Source organism: Hypanus sabinus, chromosome 29 (genome assembly GCF_030144855.1).
Source record: "Hypanus sabinus isolate sHypSab1 chromosome 29, sHypSab1.hap1, whole genome shotgun sequence".
NCBI classification, from domain to species: Eukaryota; Metazoa; Chordata; class Chondrichthyes; order Myliobatiformes; family Dasyatidae; genus Hypanus; species Hypanus sabinus.
In genome coordinates this window covers 9289619-9311944 of record NC_082734.1, presented here as the reverse complement: position 1 = coordinate 9311944, position 22326 = coordinate 9289619, and the positions used below count along the sequence as shown (strand labels likewise).

At 44.2% G+C, this 22326-nt stretch overlaps 1 protein-coding gene across 2 annotated transcripts; it reads left to right on the top strand.

Moving 5' to 3' along the window:
• Positions 1-11139: 11139 nt before the first annotated feature.
• polr2f (RNA polymerase II, I and III subunit F) lies at positions 11140-21466 on the top strand. 2 transcript variants are annotated; one of them, XM_059953565.1, is made up of 5 exons: positions 11140-11284; positions 13087-13156; positions 15907-15992; positions 19319-19390; positions 21270-21466. In XM_059953565.1, exons 1-5 carry the CDS (start codon positions 11265-11267, stop codon positions 21358-21360), a joined length of 339 nt encoding a protein of 112 aa, XP_059809548.1. In that variant the 5' UTR covers positions 11140-11264; the 3' UTR covers positions 21361-21466. The 2 variants fall into 2 exon arrangements, with proteins under 2 accessions (XP_059809548.1, XP_059809547.1); XM_059953564.1 differs by having other exon boundaries at positions 11146-11284; positions 15907-16037.
• The last annotated feature ends 860 nt before the right edge of the window (positions 21467-22326 follow it).

The window sequence follows — 22326 nt, the reverse complement described above, 5'->3', positions numbered from 1 at the left end:
CTTAAAAGCACACACATGCCAGAGTCCTACTTGTACATTGCCCATGGGAGCCATACAAATGTCAATTTATTATAGTGGCAATGACTGAAGCCTGTAAGGCCAAATAGAAATTGTAGCAAGTACAGAGCCCCCAGCACCTTAAATTATAGTTTTCAGATGGTGTCTAAAATGTATTATCCTGAATCTCTCTTTCAGGTAATGACTAAAGAGTTGAGTCTGCTGCTAGGGTGCAGCATTGTCTGTTTATCATAGGTTCTTATCATTCCTTGGCTATTCTGCTGGTTACTCTTATAATCCAGCCCCCGCTGAATCGCTTAATTGTCTTGTTTTGTGATATGTGTGTGTGGGTGCAGAAATTTCACCCCTCTGTTAAGATATTAATTTGTTAGTTGTACTTTAACCCTGGAAATGCCAGTTACTAGCTGTCTGTAAAATAAGGGGGCGTGCGTTTGCAAATTGTGTTTCCTGTTCATCGGCCTGTGAAGAATAATCATTCTTCAATATCCAGCTGTTTTACATAATGAGCATCAAGTTGAGTTTCTAGTCAGTTGGTTTTCTCAGATATTCAGTTAATGTACAGGAACTTCTTACGTACAGCTCTTGGGAACAGGTGGGAAAAAGATGCAAAATTTACCTTGTAAGGGCGCCGCTTGTGAGAGTAAGAGATAATCAACTTTGGCAGAAAGCAATGGCACTTTAAACACTCGGCTATCTCCATTACAACTTGTAAAATTAGTTTCTCTGAAGATCCTGTATATTTTCTTTTTCATCTGGTTTTGAGCCTATGATTGATGTCGCCTACATCCTATCAGCATTCCTTGGGTCTGTTTTGGTGGGCTGGGGGTGTAGAGTGAAAGCTGGTGTCCTGTTAGATCTATCAGTCTCCATTTCTAGATAATTTGATCAGAAGTACCCCAGGACCCTAATTACTACTTCTGCAAGGGATGACTGAAATCTGAAGATCACTGAGCAGTCTGTTGTTAATCCACTGCAGTCCCTGAGTAATGTTTGAAAAGATGCTCAAATCCAAGTTTAAGCTTGCCATTTAATCACTTAGCTCTCCATTGATCCCAGCACATGTCATTGACTGACTTAGAGGAACATTGATTCCTATTTCACCAGCCATCTCTGAACTCTGCACACATTGAACTGGATCAACTTAGTCATGACTGAGTCCTTTCATAGGGCATTCAGTGTCTTCATTCCTTGTCTTTGTCCTCTCATAAGCCAGGAAGGTTTAATCTTCATGCAAAGTTTTTGTTAAAATGTAATTAGTGTTTTTATTACCAGTCAGATTTATTGGCTGTAAGTGGTTGGGTCACAGCATCAGCATCAGGTGGAACCTATTTCTCACATTTGTTAGTGGAGGATGAGGGCTTAAAAGAAATAGGTAACTTAGTACAATCTCTTCAGAAAATTGTTCTCAAAATTCTCTTCAAAGTTGGTGATAATTCACTCATTGTCTTTGGTTACTTTGCTTGGGTTGAGCTGACTGGAATGTGGAAGCAACTGGTGGGCTTCCCATTTAGATATGGATTGCATTGCTGGCATTCTGCTTTTCCCTCTTCCTAAGACCTGCATGAGTAGGGGGCGCATTGTGCTGCTATTAGTTTCATTGCACAGTTCATCTGTATGCACAGCTGTAATGGGGTGATGGTGTTAATCATAACTATAAATTTTAAGTTTTATGTGGGGACTAGTGGGGTGGTAGGGGTGGGGAGGGAGATTTAGACTTTGCCACGTTAGGCTGAACGGGGTTTTATGGGGAATTGGGTGCCACATCTTTCTAATGGAACAGTGCCGCTTTGCTGTGTTTCTCAAGTTGGACGTTTAGATTTGTGAAGGATATCGCACTTTGACTTAAGAAAAAATTCAGTGATCAAAATTTCTGACTTTTTTGAAAGAATGTCTTATTTTTAAAGGAAGTCAATAGATGTGACAGAGGTGTTGGTATATTGAATGAATATTACCATACAGTTAATATATGATCCAGGGCATGATCTATTCCAGTGATATTGCAGGGTGTGTTTATTGTTTGCTCTCTCCTTTTTGTGGGGAGGGGGAAGGTGTTGTGGGCAGGGTGATGGATTATGGACCGAATAATTTTGTGCATGGAAAATTGTCAAAATTTTGTTACTTAACAATTGCCTTTGGGGTCCTCCATCTCCCCTTCCCAATACGTGTGGTTGCAGTAATCAGTGTCTTAGGGTCTAACTGAATAAAACTCCCAGTTTTATAGGGGAAAACTATCTGCAGTGCTTTGGAACTTTCCTTTAAGAAAACGGTATCAAAAAGCTTTGGATTTCATCAATCCAACAGTGAATGTTGCACAATGAATTTAGTCTATATTAAGGAATTTGTATTTATGGCATTGATAGGGTAGAGAAGTGGCTCCTACTTGTAAAGAATTCTTTCTGGAATTGCATGTGGCATGCAGCTTGTTTCTCACCCTTTTCTACACCCTCCTGTGGCTGTTTAAACTGTGCTTTTCCTTTGCTGATATTTGTCTTTCTCTCTGGGTAAGTTGGGTCACAGTCTGGGGAAGAGATACAGCTATTGGTAACTGCCTTTTGTAAATAACCTGTCCTGTGAGTTTAACTTCATTATCACAACACCAAACAAAGGTAATGAGGTCATTTTGGGTCACGGTTTGATATTGGGGTTACAGGGGGAGGGGATTGAATCCTTATTAATTCAGTTTAATCGAGGGATTAAGTTTGTTGGAATAGCATGTAATTTGACCTAAGATTCATGCATGGCAAGGGCCTTTATCTTCTCCATCTGTTGCACTCTTTCCAGGATGTGGTAATACACTCCCAGTACTTTATTATACCTTCCTTTCATCAAATACCTTTTTATTCCCACATTAGTTTTTAGACCAGTTGCTGCCCTGTGCCCCACTCCCTTCATCTCCATTAAATTTTGCATTGTACACAAAATGGGGTACATCTTGGATTACCCATTGCATTGTTGTACGTTGTACAAAGAGGCATTAACAATCCTTCATGAAGTGGGGTGGGGAAGAGATTGAATTACACTGTTTACACTTGCCTGATTCAATTGCTGTGGCTCAGATAGTGATGTCTATTATTTTGTTGCACCATGACAAAATTTAATGAAAATAAACACTTTGTCTTAGTTGGAGTTTACAGGGTATCAGTGGACAATGCAGTGCCATGTAAACTGGGGTAACTGATCATCTGACAGTGTGATGGAGAGTGTTAGGCACCCTCCCTTTTCAGTGAAAGTGTAGAGTGGTCATGCCCAGGATTCCTGTCTAAGTTGGTTACTGGTGCAGCAGTCAGTGACACAAAAGTGCAGTAAGGAGGCAGCATATCAGAACTGCTCAGGAGAAGTTGAAACTATTTTTCAGTTGCAGATAAGTGACCTGTACATAAACCTTTACAATTATCACTCGACTAGTGTAGATTTCGGCAACCAAGAAGGAAGAGATTTAAAAAAAACTTATTCTGATAGTACTGTGAATTATATATATATATATATATACATACATATATATATAAATAAATATATAAAAATCTTAAATTCCGTGGTTCCAAGGATTTCTCAATTTTTTTATAAATGAATCCTAATGTTATATAATGAACAATTTAGAACATTTGCAGAAGATTTTGCTGATATGTCATACATTAAGCATGTGCGTATTTTGATAGGTTTTGAAGAAAAATATATATGGAACTAGGTGGTGGGGATAACTAGGTGGTTTGGTATTCGGATATCTGATTTCCTACTGTGCCTGCCCCGGTACCAGTTCAGTATTGGTGCTATCGGACTGTCGCTTCTTACATTGTTAAATATTGGCATGGCAACCCCGTAGCACATGCAGTGGGATGCCTGGCTCCCCAGACAGGGTGGCAGTGGGTTTAACACTTGCAGACTTGGCTCACCTGCTAGGGTTTGGAAAGAAGCTTTCAATTCTTTTTGAGGGTTGCCATAGGTAACTGGATAATCCATTTTATTTTGAGATTGGGGAGGGAGTGGGAAGAGAAATTTGATGCCATTTTCTCCTCTGTAAACACACCATCCCCATCTGACAGAGTGAGTGGTTGGTTGGCCTCGTCTAAAAACAAAATCATCATCCAAACCATCTTTACTCTGAGTTGAAGGTGGGTTCAGTAGCAGAGTGATTTCTCTAGGGATATGGTGGGTGGGTGTGTGTGTGTGTGTGTGTGTGTGTGTGTGTGTGTGTGTGTGTGCGCGCGCATGCGCACGTGTGTTTGTGTCGAGAATGCAGTGTTGTCACTAGAATTACTTAGCGTAATGGTGCCAATACACTATAGAGAAAAAAAACTAGTACTTAAGCCAATACATTCTGTGATGCTGTTTTAATTCATCACTTAAAATTGTTCCCCTCTCTTATCAGCACTGATTAGTAACTGGCAGTAACGCACTTCACCCCAGTATTATACAGCTTGGGTTGTAACCAGGGAGAGTGTTTTGTTTGGGAAAGGAGAACTTTAGAATTTCACAATAGTTTGAGTGGCCAAGAGTACATTACGGTTTACTGCAATACTGGTGACAACACTGTAATGTATAAATAAATTTTAACAGAAGTGAGAGAGGCAGGACTGACACACATCAAAAAATGAATGTATTTCATCATTTAAATGGCCTGCAAAAATTTGTTTAAAGGGATACTGACTTTTTACCATGTTGGGAGAGGGATGGGTGGTTAGGGTGGGAGGGGGGTGTGGAGTAATCATCCCATTAGTGGGTGCCATTGCCTTTTAATTAGAAAATGAAAATCTGAACTATGCATTCTGTAACCAGGATAGGTACTTATTAAGAGAGGAAAAATAAAATCACTGGTTCATTAACAAATTGTGTTGCTCTATGTAGTTTGTACAAATAAGCTGAAGAGTTTCCATTTCTTGATCTGGCCATAGCTGGTACTGTAACCCCATCGCTGGAATAATAAGGGTGAATTTTTTTATATTTCAGAGCAAAATATTAAAAAAAGTCATTTCATTGAAACTGAAACAAAGTTGTTCTAATAGGTATATATATAAAGAATTTTGAAATTTGCTTTTATCCGTGGTTTGTTTTGAGGATGTGATTGTAATTGTGCAACACAGTTGCTTCAGTGGACTACATAATTTTTCTTGAGAAAAAAAGAGAATAAACATGTTGTGTTTGGCTGCTAAGCATTAAATTTGGTGTCTGGCTGTGCTTTCTTTCACCTACATTGCATGCAACAATGAACTTTGACAATTAGTGTTTCTGGGATTTGTGGGTTCTTCAGGATCCTGTTGCCAGAACCATTGGGGAAAGCTTTCAAGTCCTCTATACATTAGTTATTGAAACTTGGAAAGGAATCACTGTTTGATTTGCAGCAAAGAATCCTTGTGTTGGAGAACTCCTAAGATATCTGCCCTCAAAGCTAATCTTGGGTAACTAGTGGTAGAATGTGTGGGTGGAGCTATAGGAATTGGAGAAGCCTCTTATTAAAAAGTGTCCATGAGCTAAATTTGGCATACCTAATATTCAGTTGGATGGGTGAATCTTTCTTTAGTTATTGCGCCCTCAATTCTTCCATTGTTGGCAGCATTGGGAATACTCTATGAAAGTGAGACAGGCATGATCAAATGTGCATAGTTATTGCCAGAGCAATTGACTTCAGAGTCATTGGGATGGAGGGAGGGCTGAATCTATCTGTGATGACCCCTTCTGGATAAAAGATGAGGTGGGGAGAGGAATGCTGCTGGATGAAGATCATGATTGGTGTTGGGTGCAATGTTGAGCATCACCGCATGCAGAAAGGTGGCCACTGGCAGGTGCCATCTGAGTGTTGGTACTGTGCTCTGCAGACCCCATGTGCATCTGGAACTGATAAATGCCGTTTGTCTGAGATCTCCCAAATAGGTCATGCAACTATTGACCAACAGGCCTTAATATTTCAGATACAGCAGCCACATTAATTGAGCTTTAATAGGTCAAAAAATGATGGAACATGAGTATCTTTAAATACAACTTTTTTTTTATAGTTCCCCAGTCTTTCCCTTGTATTGTCCTGCTCTCAGCAGTTGGGCAGTCTGGTAGTGGTCAAAAAACAACCCCTGTACTGCAGAGAAGTGCACATAGCCAGCTTTCTACAATTGAATCGGACATGTATGCCGTGGTATTTGTAAGGAACTTATGTGATGGCAAGTGGTATTCCATGCGTCTGCATCCAATGGTTTACAGGAGTAAGGTGAGGTTGGGAACAAATCTGAATCATCATTAAAACAAGTTGAATCCATATTTAGTGTGAAGCTTCATTGGTAAGTAGGCCGGCTGGTGGTATCGTGGCATCAGCACCAGACTTCTTTCTTCTTCTTCATTGGTAAATAGGTCTATTTAGGTTCTAAAGAGTACAGCTGTGTTAAGATGAGAGTCCAGCTGTGTTAAGATGATAGAGTATTAGATCCTTCTCAATTCTGTACTCTGTCCAGGATTTTAACAGAACACCCTACAAGCCTCTGGTTGTGAAGATGCAAATTGTTATAGGAAACCAGACAAGATGAGTATTCAATTAAAGATAATTAACCTGCTGTATATGAAATTTAACTGAATATGCAGATGTTTAATTAAACACCTTGGACATTAGAACTAATAAACCTTGTTATTAGTTTATTGGACTAATATAACTAATTCAATCATTGTTGAATTGGCAATGATAATGACTACCATATGTAACTTCAATTGGTGCTATATGGGGAATTTAACACCTAAATTACATTCAGACTGAACACACAGTAGCAGAGTTAAGCCTTTTGGCCCATCGAATCTGCTTCACCATTTCATCCTGGCTAATCTATTTCCCTCTCAGCCCAAATCTCCTTCCTTCCTTCCTCTCCATATCCCTTCATGCCTGACAAATTAAGAAGCTATCAACCTCCGTCTTAAATATACCCAATGACTTGGCCTCCACAGCTGCCTGTGGCAATGAATTCCGCAGACTCACTGCTCTAGCTATTCTGACGCAGTGTCCCCTGGTCTTGGACTCCCACCATAGGAAACATCCTCTCCACATCCATTCTATCAAGGCCTCCCCCCACCCTATTCTTCTGAATTCCAATGAATACCGGCCCAGAGCTAACAAACACTCATATGATACGCCTTTCAATCGTGGAATCATTTTCATGAACCTCCTTTGAACGCTCTCGGATGTCAGCACATCCTTTCTTAGATAAGAGGCTCAAAACTGCTCACGATACTCCCAAATGAGGCCTAACCAATGCCTTATAAAGCCTCATCATGACATCCTTGCTTTTAGCATTCTACCCTGCCTTCAGTCAGTTCCTTTCCCAGGGAATGACAACTGGGAGATGAACAGTCAATGTGTGAAGTCTTAGGCTTGGTAGATCATTATGCAGAAGCTATATACAGAAACTGGTTCCTTCAAAATTGATGATTGCAAAGGGGACCAAAAGCTTGGTTAAAGAAAAACCTTTCAGGGGAGGACTAATGGTTCAAGAGGGTATTTTCAAATCAGTAGCCAATAGCCCAACTAGAATTTCTCCAACATGTTTCAGTGCCTTCAAGGCATGGCTGTCGGTTGTGGGAGGGTGAGAAGAGGGGCAAAAAAGGCCAAAAATGCAAAGAGCAGGAATATGATGGGATGGATTGTAGAAAGACAAAATGTGTGGTCAAAGGATAGGACTTGAAACTGCACCACCAAATGTTTGGAAAACAAAAAATAGTCAACTACTGGACAAGCACAGTAATTCAGGCAGTATCTGTGGGAGGGAAATCAGTTGGTGTTTTTGGTTACATGTTTCATTTCAACACCGAAAAGATGGAAATCCAGTATGTTTTAAATTGTAGAGAATGGGGAGGGGTGGACAGAATAAAGGGAATGTGATGGTGGTAGTTGTAGTAGGCAAGAGGATGGTGAAGGCTTGTTATTTGCAAAGGATCAGTTTAGATGATGCAACCAGGCAATGTTCAGAAGTCAGACGTGCAGCTACGAATAGATTCCTCACAAAACAAAGTGCCCATAGCCCCATAACATCTGGCAAATCCATCTTGCCAGTTGCTAAACATCTGTTCTTATGTATGTGAATTGGGTCCTCATAATGACACATGAGACGATATCTGCAAATTAAATATTGCAGGTGGTTGGTCTTTTAAAGTGGCTGGTTCTGACCCAACAGGGAAAAGCAGGTTAACTTACAAATTTAGTAAGTTGTAAGTGTCAGAACATGCCTGGTTGTAAGATGGGATTGTTTTCCTGAGTTCTATCTGGCTTCACTGAAATAGCGAAAGAGGCCAAAGTAAGAATGGGATGTAGAATTAAAATGACATGTGGGTGGAAACTCGGGGTCGTTCATATGGACTGAAGGGAGGTGTCCCCCCAAAAACCAGTCACCCAATCTGAATTTGATTTCTGCGTCGTCAAGAACTGGTGGTAACCCAGCTTCATAGTGGTAGAATCCTGGGTTCAATCCTGTCTTCAGATTTTGTCTGTATGGAATCTGCATGGATTTCCTCCAGGTACTCCAGTGTCCTCCCATGTCTCAAGAGTTAATTGGCCTCTGTAAATTGACCCCTGTATATTGGCCCTACAATATCTTGGTACAGATTTGATGGGCCAAAGGGTCCTTTTCTGTGTTACGTATCACTGATTCTATAACCATCACATTGTAGGCGTCAAATGTAGTACACTTAGTTGGGAAAAGTTTCAATGGAGGAATACTGTGGTCTCAAATTGGGAATAAATGAAAGAGTAGGGACCATTGTTGCATCTCCTGCAATTGTATGGGAAGGCGCAATGAGAAGGAATTGAGTTCAAGAGTTGAGAAGTTACGTTGCAGCTGTATAAAACTCTAAGCTAGACTAGACTATTCCATTCAATTGAGTTCCTTCCCATTCCACAAGTTTACCGGGATGCCGTCTGGGTTAGAGGGCATGTACGTAAAGGCATAAAGAAAGTTGGATATACTTGGGTTGCTTTCTTTGGAATGGAGGCTGAGGTTTAAAAGATTAGGGGTGGCATGGATGCAGCAGATAGCTAGTGTCTTTTTCACCAGGGTTAAAAAGTCTAATACAGGAATGGCAAACCTTTCTGAGTGTGTGTGCCCAATTTGGTGTTTGTTAAAAAAATATACCTTGTGCACTGACATGTAGTCCTGACGAAGGGTCTCGGCCTGAAACGTCGACTGTACGTCTTCCTATAAATGCTGCCTAGCCTGCTGTGTTCCACCAGCATTTTGTGTGGCTTGAATTTCCAGCATCTATAGATTTCCTCATGTTTGCATCTTGTACACCATGTTGATTTTTTGTCCTTATGACCACTTTACAGAAAAAACTCTAGCCATGAATGGTTCTTGAGCACTATCTCAACTATTTTGCTTTCTTTTTGATGTATGGTCTCAAACAAAATTAACAAGTTACAGAGGACGATCTGTTGAACATGGAAGCTGATGAAATGAAAGATGAAGCTATGGGGTACCCTATCCTTTAGGTGGCAGAGAGAGTGAGAGTAGTTGAAGAACACAGAACAGCTGTGGTTAACATCTCTATCAACAATGGTGGACAAGCATAGATGGGCATCTATTTGTGAAAGAAGGGCCATTAGGCATCCAAGTATATAGTGGAGATGTAGGTGGACATCCATTGTGAAGATGAGCCAGTGTGAACCTAAATTAGTGAAAACAACAAAATGCTGGTGGAACGCGGCAGGCCAGGCAGCATCTATAGGAAGAAGTACAGTCGATGTTTTGGGCTGAGGCCCTTCGTCAGGACTAACTGAAAGAAGAGATGGTAAGAAATTTGGTGGGGGGAGGAGGGAGAGATCTGAAATGATAGAAGAAGACAGGAGAGGGAGGGATGAAGCTAAGAGCTGGAAGGTTGATTGGCAAAAGGTGTACACAGCTGGAGAAGGGAAAGGATTGTGGGACGGGAGGCCTAGGGAGAAAGAAAGGGGGAGGGGAGCACCAGAGGGAGATGGAGAGCAGGCAAGGAGTGATTGTGAGAGGGACAAAGAGAGGGAAAAGGGGAAAAATGAAAGAATAAATAAATAAGGAATGGGATAAGAAGGGGAAAGAGGGGCATTAATGGAAGTTAGAGAAATCAATGTTCATGCCATCAGGTTAGAGGCTGCCCAGATGGAATATAAGGTGATGTTCCTCCAACCTGAGTGTGGCTTCATCTTGACAGTAGAGGAGGCCATGGATAGACATATTAGAATGGGTCATGGAATTAAAATGTGTGGCCACTGGGAGATCCTGCTTTCTCTGGCGGACAGAACGTAGGTGTTCAGCAAAATCGTCTCCCAGTCTGCGTCGGGTCTAAATCAAAGTGAAAATCAAATTGGTGGAGAGCATCAGATGCAGATGGAAAGACAATGTACTAGAAGAGGAATAGTCGGGGTAGGAATGGGACAAGAGAAGGCTTAATTAGCAAGATCCCAGGAGAAGGATTATAAATCAGTCATGATGCAATGGTGGTGCAGACTTGGGTCGAATAAGCTAATTCTGCACCTATGTCTTATGGGCCAAAATGATGTGGACTCTTGGCAGAACCCACTGGCAATAGTGGGTCAGATAGCACCTGTGGTAGTAACTGAGTCTGCTTCAGCATCAAACTACTAGGTTAAATTTAGCAGACCAGTCCTCATGTGAATGTGGGTAGAAAGTAGAAGCGAGTTACGAGCGGTTGGAGAACCTTGTTTGGAGGCTCAAGCTAAAAATGTGTGTGTGTGTGGAAAGACGATCCACCTTTTAGTCTGAGCCCTGTTTCAGAATCATGAAGCGATGACAATTCCTCTCGTTGCACTGATGCCGCATAAGCTCCATCAGCAGGGTGAGCTGTTTCTCTAGCTCAGGGGCAGATGGTTGTGGTGGGGTCGGGAAGCATCTTTGGGCGAAGAGGAATGGGTGCAGGGTCTCCATCCAAAACTTAAAAACACTTGCTCTCGCCCTCTGAGTCCCTGTGGCACGTCAAACATCTGCAGGCTCCTCTCGGCCAGGCATCCGTGGGACATCATGGCCCAAGGAAAGGGTTGAGTTGTTTTGGTAATTTTGGTTTATTGAAAAGCAAGGGCATTTTTATTGTGGTATGTGTAATAAATATTGAATAAAACAGTTGAATAATGACATTGTTCGTGTGGGTAAAACTTCTGGGCAAAGACGGTGGAGAACGTGGCGCAGCGCAGCTCGTTGCCTAGTGAGGTGACGTCACAGACGGGGCCTGGAACCTCTGACCCGGAAGCAGTGCTGTCGTCCCCGGTGGTGGTCGAAGGAGCGGACGTCGGTGCAATCATGTCGGATAACGAGGATAAGTGAGTGAGCGAGAGGGGAACGGGTGGAGGGAGAGAATTCCGCCAACCCCGTGGCTCCGGCACGCCGCTGATCGCGAACCGTTGGTGATGGGGTTGGAGCGGCAGCCGGGGCTCCCACAGTTGGTGGAGAACGAGCCGCAGGCCCCGGGTTCAGTCGTTGCATTGGCCCCCTCAGCGACCGGGCGGGAGGCCTTGCATTACGACCTAAAGAGCCCCTCCAGCACAGGCAGAGTAATTGCACCCTTTCTGCTCTTCTCTCCGTCCTAAAGCCCTTCTTATTGGGTCCAGGGCACTGGGGCAAGTCTGGCCAGAAGACCGGATACAGCTGGTGGGTTGAGACGTAGAGTTGGGGTAGGTTCTCTGGTTCAGGGAGCCAGAGTTGCTCAGTTTTATTCAGCATAGAAGTTGTGCAAGACATTGGTGAGGCCTAATTTAGAGTATCGTGTGCAGTTTTGGTCACCTACCTATAGGAAAGATGTAAATAAGGTTGAAAGAGAACAGAGAAAAATTACAGGACGCTGCTGGGTCTGGAGGACCCGAGTTATAAGGATAAGACTTTATTCCTAGGAACATGGAAAATTAAGGGAAGATTTGATAGAGGTATAGAAAATTATGAAGGGTATAGGGAGGGTAAATGCAAGCGGGCTTTTTCCGCTGAGGTTGAGGGGTTCATGGGTTAATAGTTTAAGAAAAGTTTAAGGGAAACAGGAGAAACTTCACTCAGAGGGCCGTGTTGAATGAGCTGCCAGCATAAGTGGTGCATGCGAGCTCGATTTCAATGTTTAAGAGAGGTTTAGATAGGTGCCTGGAGGGCTGTGGTGCAGTCGATGGGAGTAGGAAGCTTAAATGGTTCGGCATGGACTTGATTGGCTAGAGAGCCTCTTTCTGTGCTGTTCTGTTCTATGAGTGTATGTTAGGAGAGGGATGGATGGTAACTGTCTTTTCCCCAGGATAGAGGAGTTCAAAACTATGAGTATCGATTTAGGGCAAGAAGGGAAAGATTTAAAAAGGACTTAAGCAGCTTGTTTTTTTTAAACCTGGAGGATCTGGAATGAGCTGCTCGAGGAATGGTTGAGACAGGTACAGTAGTATAATTTTATCATTTAAGAAGCATTTAGGTAGGTACAGGGAAGGTTGAAACTAAGAGGGATATGGGTAGAATGCAGGAAATTGGGACTAAATGGGTGGACACTGTGGACTAGTTGGGTCAAATGGGCTGTATACACACTGTGTTGCTGTATGACTTCAGATTGTCTTGAGGCCCAGACCACAGGCCTAGTCTGGGTAAATCACATGCTAGGATGCAGTTGTAAACAAAACTGGGCGGCACAGCACAACACTTCACAGTGGGTTCAATTCCCGCCACGGACTGTAAAGAGTTCGTACATTCTCCCTGTGGGATTCCTCCGGGTGCTCCAGTTTTCTCCCACAGTCCAAAGACCTACCAGCTTAATGTCCTGTAAATCGGGGGATTGCTGGACGGCATGGCTGGGAGAGCCAGAAGGGCCTATTCCGCGGTGTATCTCAATAAAAGAATAAAAAAAATACAGACATTAGCAATCTGAAATAAATGCAGAAAATGCAACAGTTTATGCAGGGTGTAAACAAGTCCGGCAAGTCCATACTGACCTGACCTAATACCATTTACCTGCATTTGGCCCCTTACCCCTCCAAATCTTCCCTAAACTGCCGGACAGTCAGCAGGTCAAACAGCATCTTGTGGAGTGGGAAACAAGGGATGAATGCTCCAGGTCGATGACCTTTCCTCGAAGCTGACGTTGATCCACTTTCTCCAATTCCAGTTTCGATGGAGATGATTTCGATGATGCAGATGAAGATGAAGCGATGGATGATTTGGACAACGTGGAGGAGGTGAGTGACTAGATGGTTCTCTCCATCTGAATGACCGGGGCCAGTGGCAAACTCCCTTCTTCAATCCGAAGGTTATGGGCTCATCCCACTTCAGAATTTGCAGTGAAATTGATGGATATGTATTGGAATTGGATTATTATTGTCACATGTGCCAAGATAAAGTGAAGAGCTTGTCCTGTACACTGCTCATACAGTCATTACACAGTACATTTAGCTAGAATAGGGTAAAACAATTGAAGTATAGTGCAAAAAAATTGAAGTATAACAAAAGGAGGGGTATAGACTGGGTAAGCACAAGCAGGCTTTTTCCACTGGGGTTGTGTGAGACTACAACCAGAGATCATGGGTCAAGGGTAAAAGGTGAAAAGTTTAACGGCAATATGAGGGGAAACCTCCTCACTCAACGCATGGTGAGAGTATGGAGCGAGCTGCCAGCACAAATGGTGCATGTGAGCTCGATTTCAACATTGAAGCGAAGTTTGGATGGGTACATGGATGGGAGGGGGTATGGAGGGCTGTGGTCCTGGCGCAGGTCGATGAGAGCAGGCAGTTTAAATATTTCAGCATGGACTAGATGGCCCAAAGGGTATGTTTCTCTGCTGCATTTTTCTACGACTCTATGAGCTACAGATAATGTGCAATGGAGGTAAATGATAAAGTGGAAGATCATAATGAGATAAATTGTAAGGGCAAGAGTCCATCTTGTAGAAGAGGCCCGCTCCAGAGTCTGGTATCAATGGAATAGGACTGCCTTCGAGCCTTGTGGTATGTGCTTTCAGACTTTTTTTATCTTCTGCCCGATAGGAGGAGGGAAGAAGAAAGAATGTCTGGGGTAGGTAGAATCTTCGGTTACGCTGGCTGCTTTACTGAGGCAGCGAGTCATATAGACAGTCCATAGAAGGGAGGCTCTTGTGGTTCTTGTACTGAACTGTGTCAGCCACTCTGCAGTTTCTTGTAGGCAGATGCAGAACAGTCACCATACAGAGCCGCTACACGGATGCCAAGTAGTTTCTATGGTGCTTCGATAAAAATTGATAAGAGTCTTTGGGCAGATGCTGAATTTGCTTAACCTCTTGAGGAAGGAAAGCAGTTAATGAGCTCCCTCGTCTGTGACAGCAGTGTGGCTGGAGCAGGACTGGCTATTGGTCATGTCGTATGTGAGAGAGCATTGGATACAGGAAAAAATGAGAGATGTGGGGTTGCTCAGAGAGCTAGCATAGACTTCTGGGGCAGAATAGCTTTCAGCTACGTGATAGGGACCTCCTCCTTGTAAATGGCAGCGATTGTCAGGTCTGTCTTGAAGGAGGGTGGCAGTGATCTTCCCACTGTTCTGACCAACATAAAGTAAGGTTGAAAGTTCTTGGCAGGACATGTGGTATGTGGCGAGGGAAAAGCACAGTTAATGTTTCAGTTTGATTACCTTTCTAAAAAAAAGTAAAACAGTTTTACACAAGAGCAAGCCCTTTGGCCCATGATCAGAATCAGGCTTAATATCACCAGCATATGTTGTGAAGGTTGTTAACTTTGCAGAAGCAGTACAATGCAATACATAATAATAGAGGAAAAAATACTGTAAGTATTAATATATAGCCCGCCAGTGGTGTAGTACCATAGCACTGGACTTCGAGGCCAGTGGTCTCAGGTTCAAATCCGGCCAGCTCCTTACACACTTTCCTACCTTGCAGATTTGAGCATCGAGCTAGCAACTCAGACTTGGGGAAGAATCTGTTTCTGAATTGTTGAGTGTGTGGTTTCAGGCCTCTGTACCTCCTCCCTGATGATACCAATGAGAAAAGGGCGCGTCCTGGGTGGTGGGCGTTCACAATGATGGACAGCGCCTTTATGACGCATGGCTCCTCGACATGTCCTAGATGCTACGGAAGCTAGTGCCCATGATGGAGCTGGCTATGTTTACGACACTCTGCTGCTTACTTCGATTCTGTGTAGTAGCCTCCCCCACACCCCCCCCCCCCCCATACCAGACGGTGATGCAGCCAGTTAGAATGCTCTCCACAGTACGTCTGTAGAAATTTTTGTATGTTTTGGGAGACGTACCAAATCTCAAACTCCTAATGAAATATTGCCTAATAATGTTGTGCTGAACTAATTAAGTTATTGATTTCTAATTAAACTAATCCCTTCTATTTGCCCAGGTCTCTGCCTCTACCATTGGCAGCACATTGTACAGGCACTCACCATTCTATATATAAAAAAATATAACTTTGCCTCACACAATCTCCTTTGAATCTTTTTCCTTAAGCGCATGACGTCTGATATTAGACATTTCAACATTGAGAAAGGGATACCAGCTGCCTATCTCCTTCTATGCCTCATAATTTAGTAAACTCTCTCTCCTTTTATCAGCAAACTGGAGGTTAAGGGTGAAAGGTGAAGCATTTAAGTGGAACCCGAGGGGGGATTTTCTTCACTGAGAGAGTGGAACTAGCTTCGAGCAGAAGTGGTGGATGTTGGTTCCGTTGCAATGTTTAAGAGAAGTTTAGATAGGTGCGTGTATGAGAGGGGTGTGGAGGACTGTGGTCCAGGTGCAAGTCAGTGGGACTAAGCAGAAAGCCAAGGTAATATGTACAAGATGGGCCAAAGGGACTGTTTCTCCACTTTGAGTCTAAGCTTGTAAAGAAGTGGTGGGGGGAGAGTGAAGAGAACAAAGGGAGGGGTTGAGACCAAGAGAAAATGAATGATGTAATCTTCCATTTGATCTGATCTCCCACCTTCCAAAAACTGTTTTACAGGAAGACCGTGAAAACGTGGAGATTCTCCCCGCGGCAGACGGGCAGCAGGCCAACCAGAAAAGGATCACCACCTCCTACATGACGAAGTACGAGAGAGCCCGAGTACTGGGGACGCGGGCTCTCCAGATAGCGTGAGTGTCAGTACCCTGAGCAGTCTGCTCCACCTCCCTGCTGGGACACTGTAGGGGTATAGTGAAGTTCAACCCAGTTTCTCTACGCCTATCATTCACCCATTGGCACTAATGCTAAATTACCTTTTCATCACTGGCGGGCGTGTAGGGCACCAATGAAGGTCCTCCATCTGTCTGTGTAGAAGGATTCTTCAATGCTGTGTCAAGTACAATTTTTTAATGACCAGTAAGGGTTGTTAGCCATGAGCTGAACCCCTGAATCTGGAGGACTGGTGGACCACTCTTAGTCTGGCCTCTGCCCTTTGACCTGTTTGCTATGGGTGACCCTACCAAGAGCCAAATCATAAAGCTCTGACTCCAGCCAACACAGCTCTCTGGGTCATTGAGGCACGCAAGCCTCCAAACTCAATGACAAGGGTGTGGTCTTCTTGGAGGAATGCTAAACTAGAACCATTTTATTCTCTCCATGTTCTCCTTGGCTTCTGTCCAGACTCTGTCATTCACATGCAGGGCCAGTTCACAGCAGGTAATTAACCTACTAACATGGAGCCACAGGGGACTGCAAGTGCCGAGCCTCTCTTAAGCTGCATCCAGATGAAGGGTCTCGACCCGAAAAATCGACTGTCCAGTTCCCTCTACAGTTGCTACCTGTCCTGCTGAGTTGCTCCAGCAGCTTGTCTTGTAAAACCGATCAACCTGCAAGCCCTTGGGGAGTGGGATGAAGCCCACCTGATCGCAGAGAGACCCTGCAGGCTCCACGCAGGCAGCACCTGGGGTCAGGATGGAACCCAGAAGGCAGGAATTGTAAGGCTGCAGCTCTGCTAGCTGGGCCACTTGGGGGGGTGGGGGGGAGTAAACACTTCCTACGACGTCTTTAACAATGTCAGCTGCACCAACTGCCTCACAGCTAACAGTGGACTTCTTAAAGTGTAGGGGGTGCAGTGGCCATTTTGTGTACAGCAGTCCAAAATCAGATTTTGGTTTGATATCACCGGCATGTGTCGTGAATTTTGTAAACCTAGCAGCAGCCGTATTATGCAATACATAATAGATAAAACTGAATTATAGTAAATATTTATAAAATAGTTAAATGGGTAGTGCAAAAGTAAAAATAAAACAAGTAGTGAGGTATTGTCCGTGAGTTCAATGCCATTCAGAAATCTGACGGCAGAACGGGAGAAGCTGTTGCTGAACCACTGAGCGTGTGTCTTCAGGCTCCTGGACCTCCTTCCTGATGATAGCAATGAGAACAAGGCATGTCCTGGGTGTGAAGGTCCTTGACGGTGGAAGCCGCCTTTCTGAGGCATCGCTCCTTGAAGATGTCCGGGACGCTATGGAGGCTAGTGCCCACGATGGAGCTGACTGAGTTCACCACTCTCTGCAGCATCTGTAGCCCCCACTCCAAGTGGTGATGCAGCCATGGCGCATCTGTGGCAATTTGCAAGCATCTGGTGACATATGTCAAACTCCTAATGAAATATGTTGTGCCTTATTTGTAACTGCATCGATAGGTTGGATCTTGGGTAGATCCTCGAGATATTAAACGATGTTACTAACTGTATAGACCTTAAACGTGTTGTTTCTCAGCTGCAGCAGACTGATGGCTGATTTATACTTGTGCATCACATCTACGCCGTGTCACGTATCCTACGCTGTACCCTACGCAGTAGGGTGACGTGCACCTCGCTAGAAAAGTTACTCATGCATCATGACAACGCAGACCACAACAACTGTGATTGGTCTGCTTGGTTGCATCGCATTTTCTCCTACACATTTCCGGTTGCTTCTTCTCCGCCATGTTTGTAGGCTATGCGTATACCAATATGAAATAGATGAACCAAATCGTCAGATCTACCTGCCGACATGCGAAAGTGTTTGAAATGCATTTCCTCATCCATGTCTCTTGCAAAGAAACTCAAAACAGAGGCATAGAAACTCCACCACCAACTAGCGTTTTGGCGCACACCAGCGCACGCTCACTACGGCGTAGAGCGACGCAGAAGTGAACATCAGGGCTATGGGGTACACTGCGGCGTAGCCCGTATGCACAAGTATAAGTCAGCCTTGAGACAGGAGTATTTGATGTTTCTATCGGAGCTGCTCGCACGAGTCGCCTTCTTGACAGCACCGGAAGTTACCGGGTCGTCGGTTTTAAAGGTTCTGAAGGTTGCGATGGGTTCTGAGAGTGTAGTGGTCAGGTTACAGCACCAGTGTGGGCAACTAAACTCAAATTGTTAAATCAATCTAGAATGATTTAAAGCAGTTGGTTTCCTTGTCAGTTTCACAACAGTGGGCGGCACAGTAGCATAGCGGTTACATAACACTTTACTGCACCAGCAATCGGCTCTGGGTTCAAAGTTTGTTTTCCCCTTGATCGCTGGGGTTTTCTTCGGGTGCTCCCATTTCCTGCCCCATCCCAAAGACGCATAGATTAGTAAGGGTTAATCAGTGGTGCATTCTGTAGGCAACACTTGCAATCTGCCCCTAGGATGTATTCATACCTGTGGTTGTTGACACAAAGAACGCATTTCAATGTACATGTGACAAATAAAGCTCATCTTTAAGACGTTTCTGTGAAGCTGTAGGATTAAGTCTAAACCATCTGAGGACTGTATTTGATTACAGACCAACACAGTGACAATGCTGTCACTGTGTGGTTCTATCTGGCAGTGGAGGATGGAGATAAATACACATTACTGCAGGAATCATTTTAAAAATCGTACTGGTAATGTTAAGTTCACAAAATGCCAGATGTGCTCAGTGGATCGGGCAGCACTTGTCCAGAGAGAAACCGTTAATGGTCCTGGACGCTAGCCTCCTGTAAGGCTTTCTAGAAATGGCTGTGGGCCACCCGACTGTCTCAGCATTCCCTCCTTGTTGGTAAGTAACGGATGACAAGGAGACTGGTGGACGGTCAGAGTGCAAGGAGCAGGAAAGCATTTTCCTTCGTGCTCATGTAGGGGTGTCTTTCTCCCACGAAACTGCAGTTGCTGGTGGCCTGTGGTACATTTTCAGCTTGAAGTCGATGGTTTGTTGGGTGCGGATAATTAGCAGCAGGAAATGGATATAAGCCAGGACTGGTAAAACAGGCTTGAGGGGCTGAATGGCCTTCCTATAACGGAGCAAGCTGTTAACTCAGTGTGAAGTGTGGCTGCACTCCCTGGAGCTTGCCTGCCAGGATAACACATCGGTGTGATTCATCGTTTCTCTCTCTCTCTCTCTCTCTCTCTCTCTCTCTCTCTCTCTCTCTCCCCCCCCCCCCCCCTCCCTCCCTTTCACAGGATGTGTGCCCCAGTCATGGTTGAGCTTGAAGGAGAGACAGACCCACTGCAGATCGCAATGAAAGAGCTGAAGTAAGTTCCAGCTTCCGTGCCTGGATGCTATTCCTCATCTAACTTGCTTTGCTTTACAAGGGCTTGCTGCATTGTGCTCGACCCACTGGATACTCAGCTCAGATGACATAAGACAGAATGAATCCATTCCCCATTCCTGTTTCTCGCTCTCTCTCATTTATTTCCTCACCTACCCATCACCTCCCTCTAGTGCTCCACCCCCTTCCCTTTCTTCCACGGCCTTTTGTCCTCTGATCAGATTCCCCCTTCTCCAGCCCTTTATCTCTTTCACCAATCAACTTTCCAGCTCTTCACTCCCTCTCCCAGATCCACCTACCACTTCTTCCTTCCCTTCCACCCCCCCCCCCCCATCTTCTGAATCTGACTCCGTCCCCCTTCTTTTCCAGTCCTGAAGAAGGGTCTCGGTCCGAAACCTCAGCCATCTACTCTTCTTCATAAATGCTGCCTGTCCTGCTGAGTTCCTCCAGCATGTTGTGTGTGTTGCTGAGAATGAATCCTTACTATGCTATAGGCATCTATTCTATCTGTCAAATAAACAAGCTGAAAACTGCAAGGAACATGGGTCATACAATGCAGCAACAGGCCATTCAGCCCCTCTGTGTCCATGCTACCAATCTATACTCATCACATTTACTGCCACTTGGTCTGTAACCTTGGTGATTCAAGTGCTTGTCCAGATACACCCTAGGGCCCTTGCACTCATAATGTATATCTTACACATGTAAATCCGGAGCAGAATTAGGCCATTTGGCCCATCGCGTCTTCGCTACCATTCCATCATGGCTGATTTATTATCCCTCTCCCCATAACATTTGATACCCCGACTAATCAAAAATCTATGAACCTTTGCTTTAAATATACTGTACTCAATGACTTGGTCTCCACAGCTGCCTGGCAATGAATTCCATGGGTTCACCACCCTCTTGCTAAAGAAATTCTTCCTTATCTCTGTTCTAAAGGGATATTCTAATATTTTGATGCTGTGCCCTCTGGTCCCAGACTGTCCCATTGTTGGAAACATCTGTTCAGTGTTCTCTCTATCTAGGGCTTTCAGTATTCTGTAGGTTTTAACGATGTGCTTCCCTCATTCTTCTAATCTCCAGTGAGTACAAGCCTGGAGCCATCAAATGCTCCTCTTACGTTAACCCTTTCATTCCCAGGATCGCTCTTCTCTCGTAACAGATCACTGGGAGTTTATTAAAATAGAACACTAAACATTACATCAAAGGAGTAGGCCCTTTGGCCCACCGTGTCTGTACTGAACCAAACCAATCCCTCCTGCCTCTTTGTGATCCATATCCCCCGTTCCCAGTGTGTCAATCTAAAACACTTCTTAAAGGAAGCCTCCGTTGGTCGGATTGTCCTTGATGTCTGGACGAGACGCAGGCCGGGGCAGTATGATCTGGAGATCAAGCTGTTACCCATGCAGCAGGCTCCCCCTGTTCACGCAGCTGATGAACCCAAAGGGGCGGCAGAGACCGATACAGTTTGGCACCAGCATCATTGCGGGAGTTGCCTGTCAGTGTAGGACTTCCTTCTGTAGAGTTTACCAGCTGTTCAGCATCACTCTGCAGTCTAAGGCCACTCTCCTCACCACCAACAAATTCCATGCTACCTGCAGACTTCTCAATCGTACCTCGTGCAGTCACAGTGTCATTAATGTGCATAAGCAGCAAGGGTCCCAGCACCAACACCCCCTGTACATGGGTGGTCATGGTTGTTACCAAGCGATCCTGTGGGCACTCAACGTTTTGAATTGGTCTTCCATTGAGACCTTGTCAAAGGCTGTATAGATGTCCACGTAGACAGTGTGCACTACTCTCATCACTTCCTCCACTGTTGCTGTTTCCTAACGGGAGCGATCACTCTTGCCTTCCAGGGCTCGGAAAATCCCGATCATTATCCGACGTTATCTGCCGGATGGAAGCTATGAGGATTGGGGAGTGGATGAGCTGATAATTGCAGACTGACCTTTGCTGCCCTGTCATGTTACTTTGTACATGTTTCCTCTATTTAAATATAGTTATTTTTCTATTTCATACTTGTTTTTGTAAAATAAACAGTGTTTTCTGTTGAGCAATTGATTCTTCTGGAAAACAAATGCGAGAATGCATGACTGAGACAGAAGTGGTGGAAAAACTCAGCCAGTCACATGCACGCTGCAGAATGAGAAGCCAGGCAAAGTACTGGGTCAAAGTTGATGCTTCTGAGTCGATACGGTTGAGAATCTGTGCCTGAAAGATCCAGCCACAAAGGATCTGCTACGGACATGTCTTAGAATTGGCAGCAGTCTGGTGCTAATGGGGGAAGGAAAGGTTGTTTTGCTTCACACACTGTTGGTATGGAGTAGGGGTTTCCAACCTTTTTAGTTACTATTAAGCAAGGGGTCTGTGGTACCCAGGGTGGGAACCCCTGGTATAGAGGGAGTTTATAATGTATGTAAAAAGAGTTTTAAAGAAAGTTTTAATTTATTTAGAGTATCTATACCAGTCTTAGTTTGGTACTTAGAAAGTGTACACCAAATTAAAACATTGCTGTGCTGGTCCAGGGCGCACTCTAGTCCTGTGATGCTCACTGGTCCAGTACAGCCTGGACCCTAGATGCTTCCTCTCAAGGTGTACCTGAGCATGAAGGTGTCCTTAGAAGGGGACATTCAAATGGAACCCTCAACAGCCTGGACCTCTGAATGGCCACCCTGAAGAAACTAGATGAGTAAGTCTTTACTGAGCTAGCCCCATACCTGAATAGATGCCCAAAGATCAGGACACTAAGGCTGAAGGAGTGTTTGACATGCTAGTGTAATTCTTTACAACGCAGTAGATCAGGGTTCAGTTTCTGCCACTGTCTTTACAGAGTTTGTAGGTGTTATGTTTTGTAACTCCAAAGGATAAAAACTAATTGAAAGGAAAAACAAGGGAGCTGGGAGTATGAGTCTA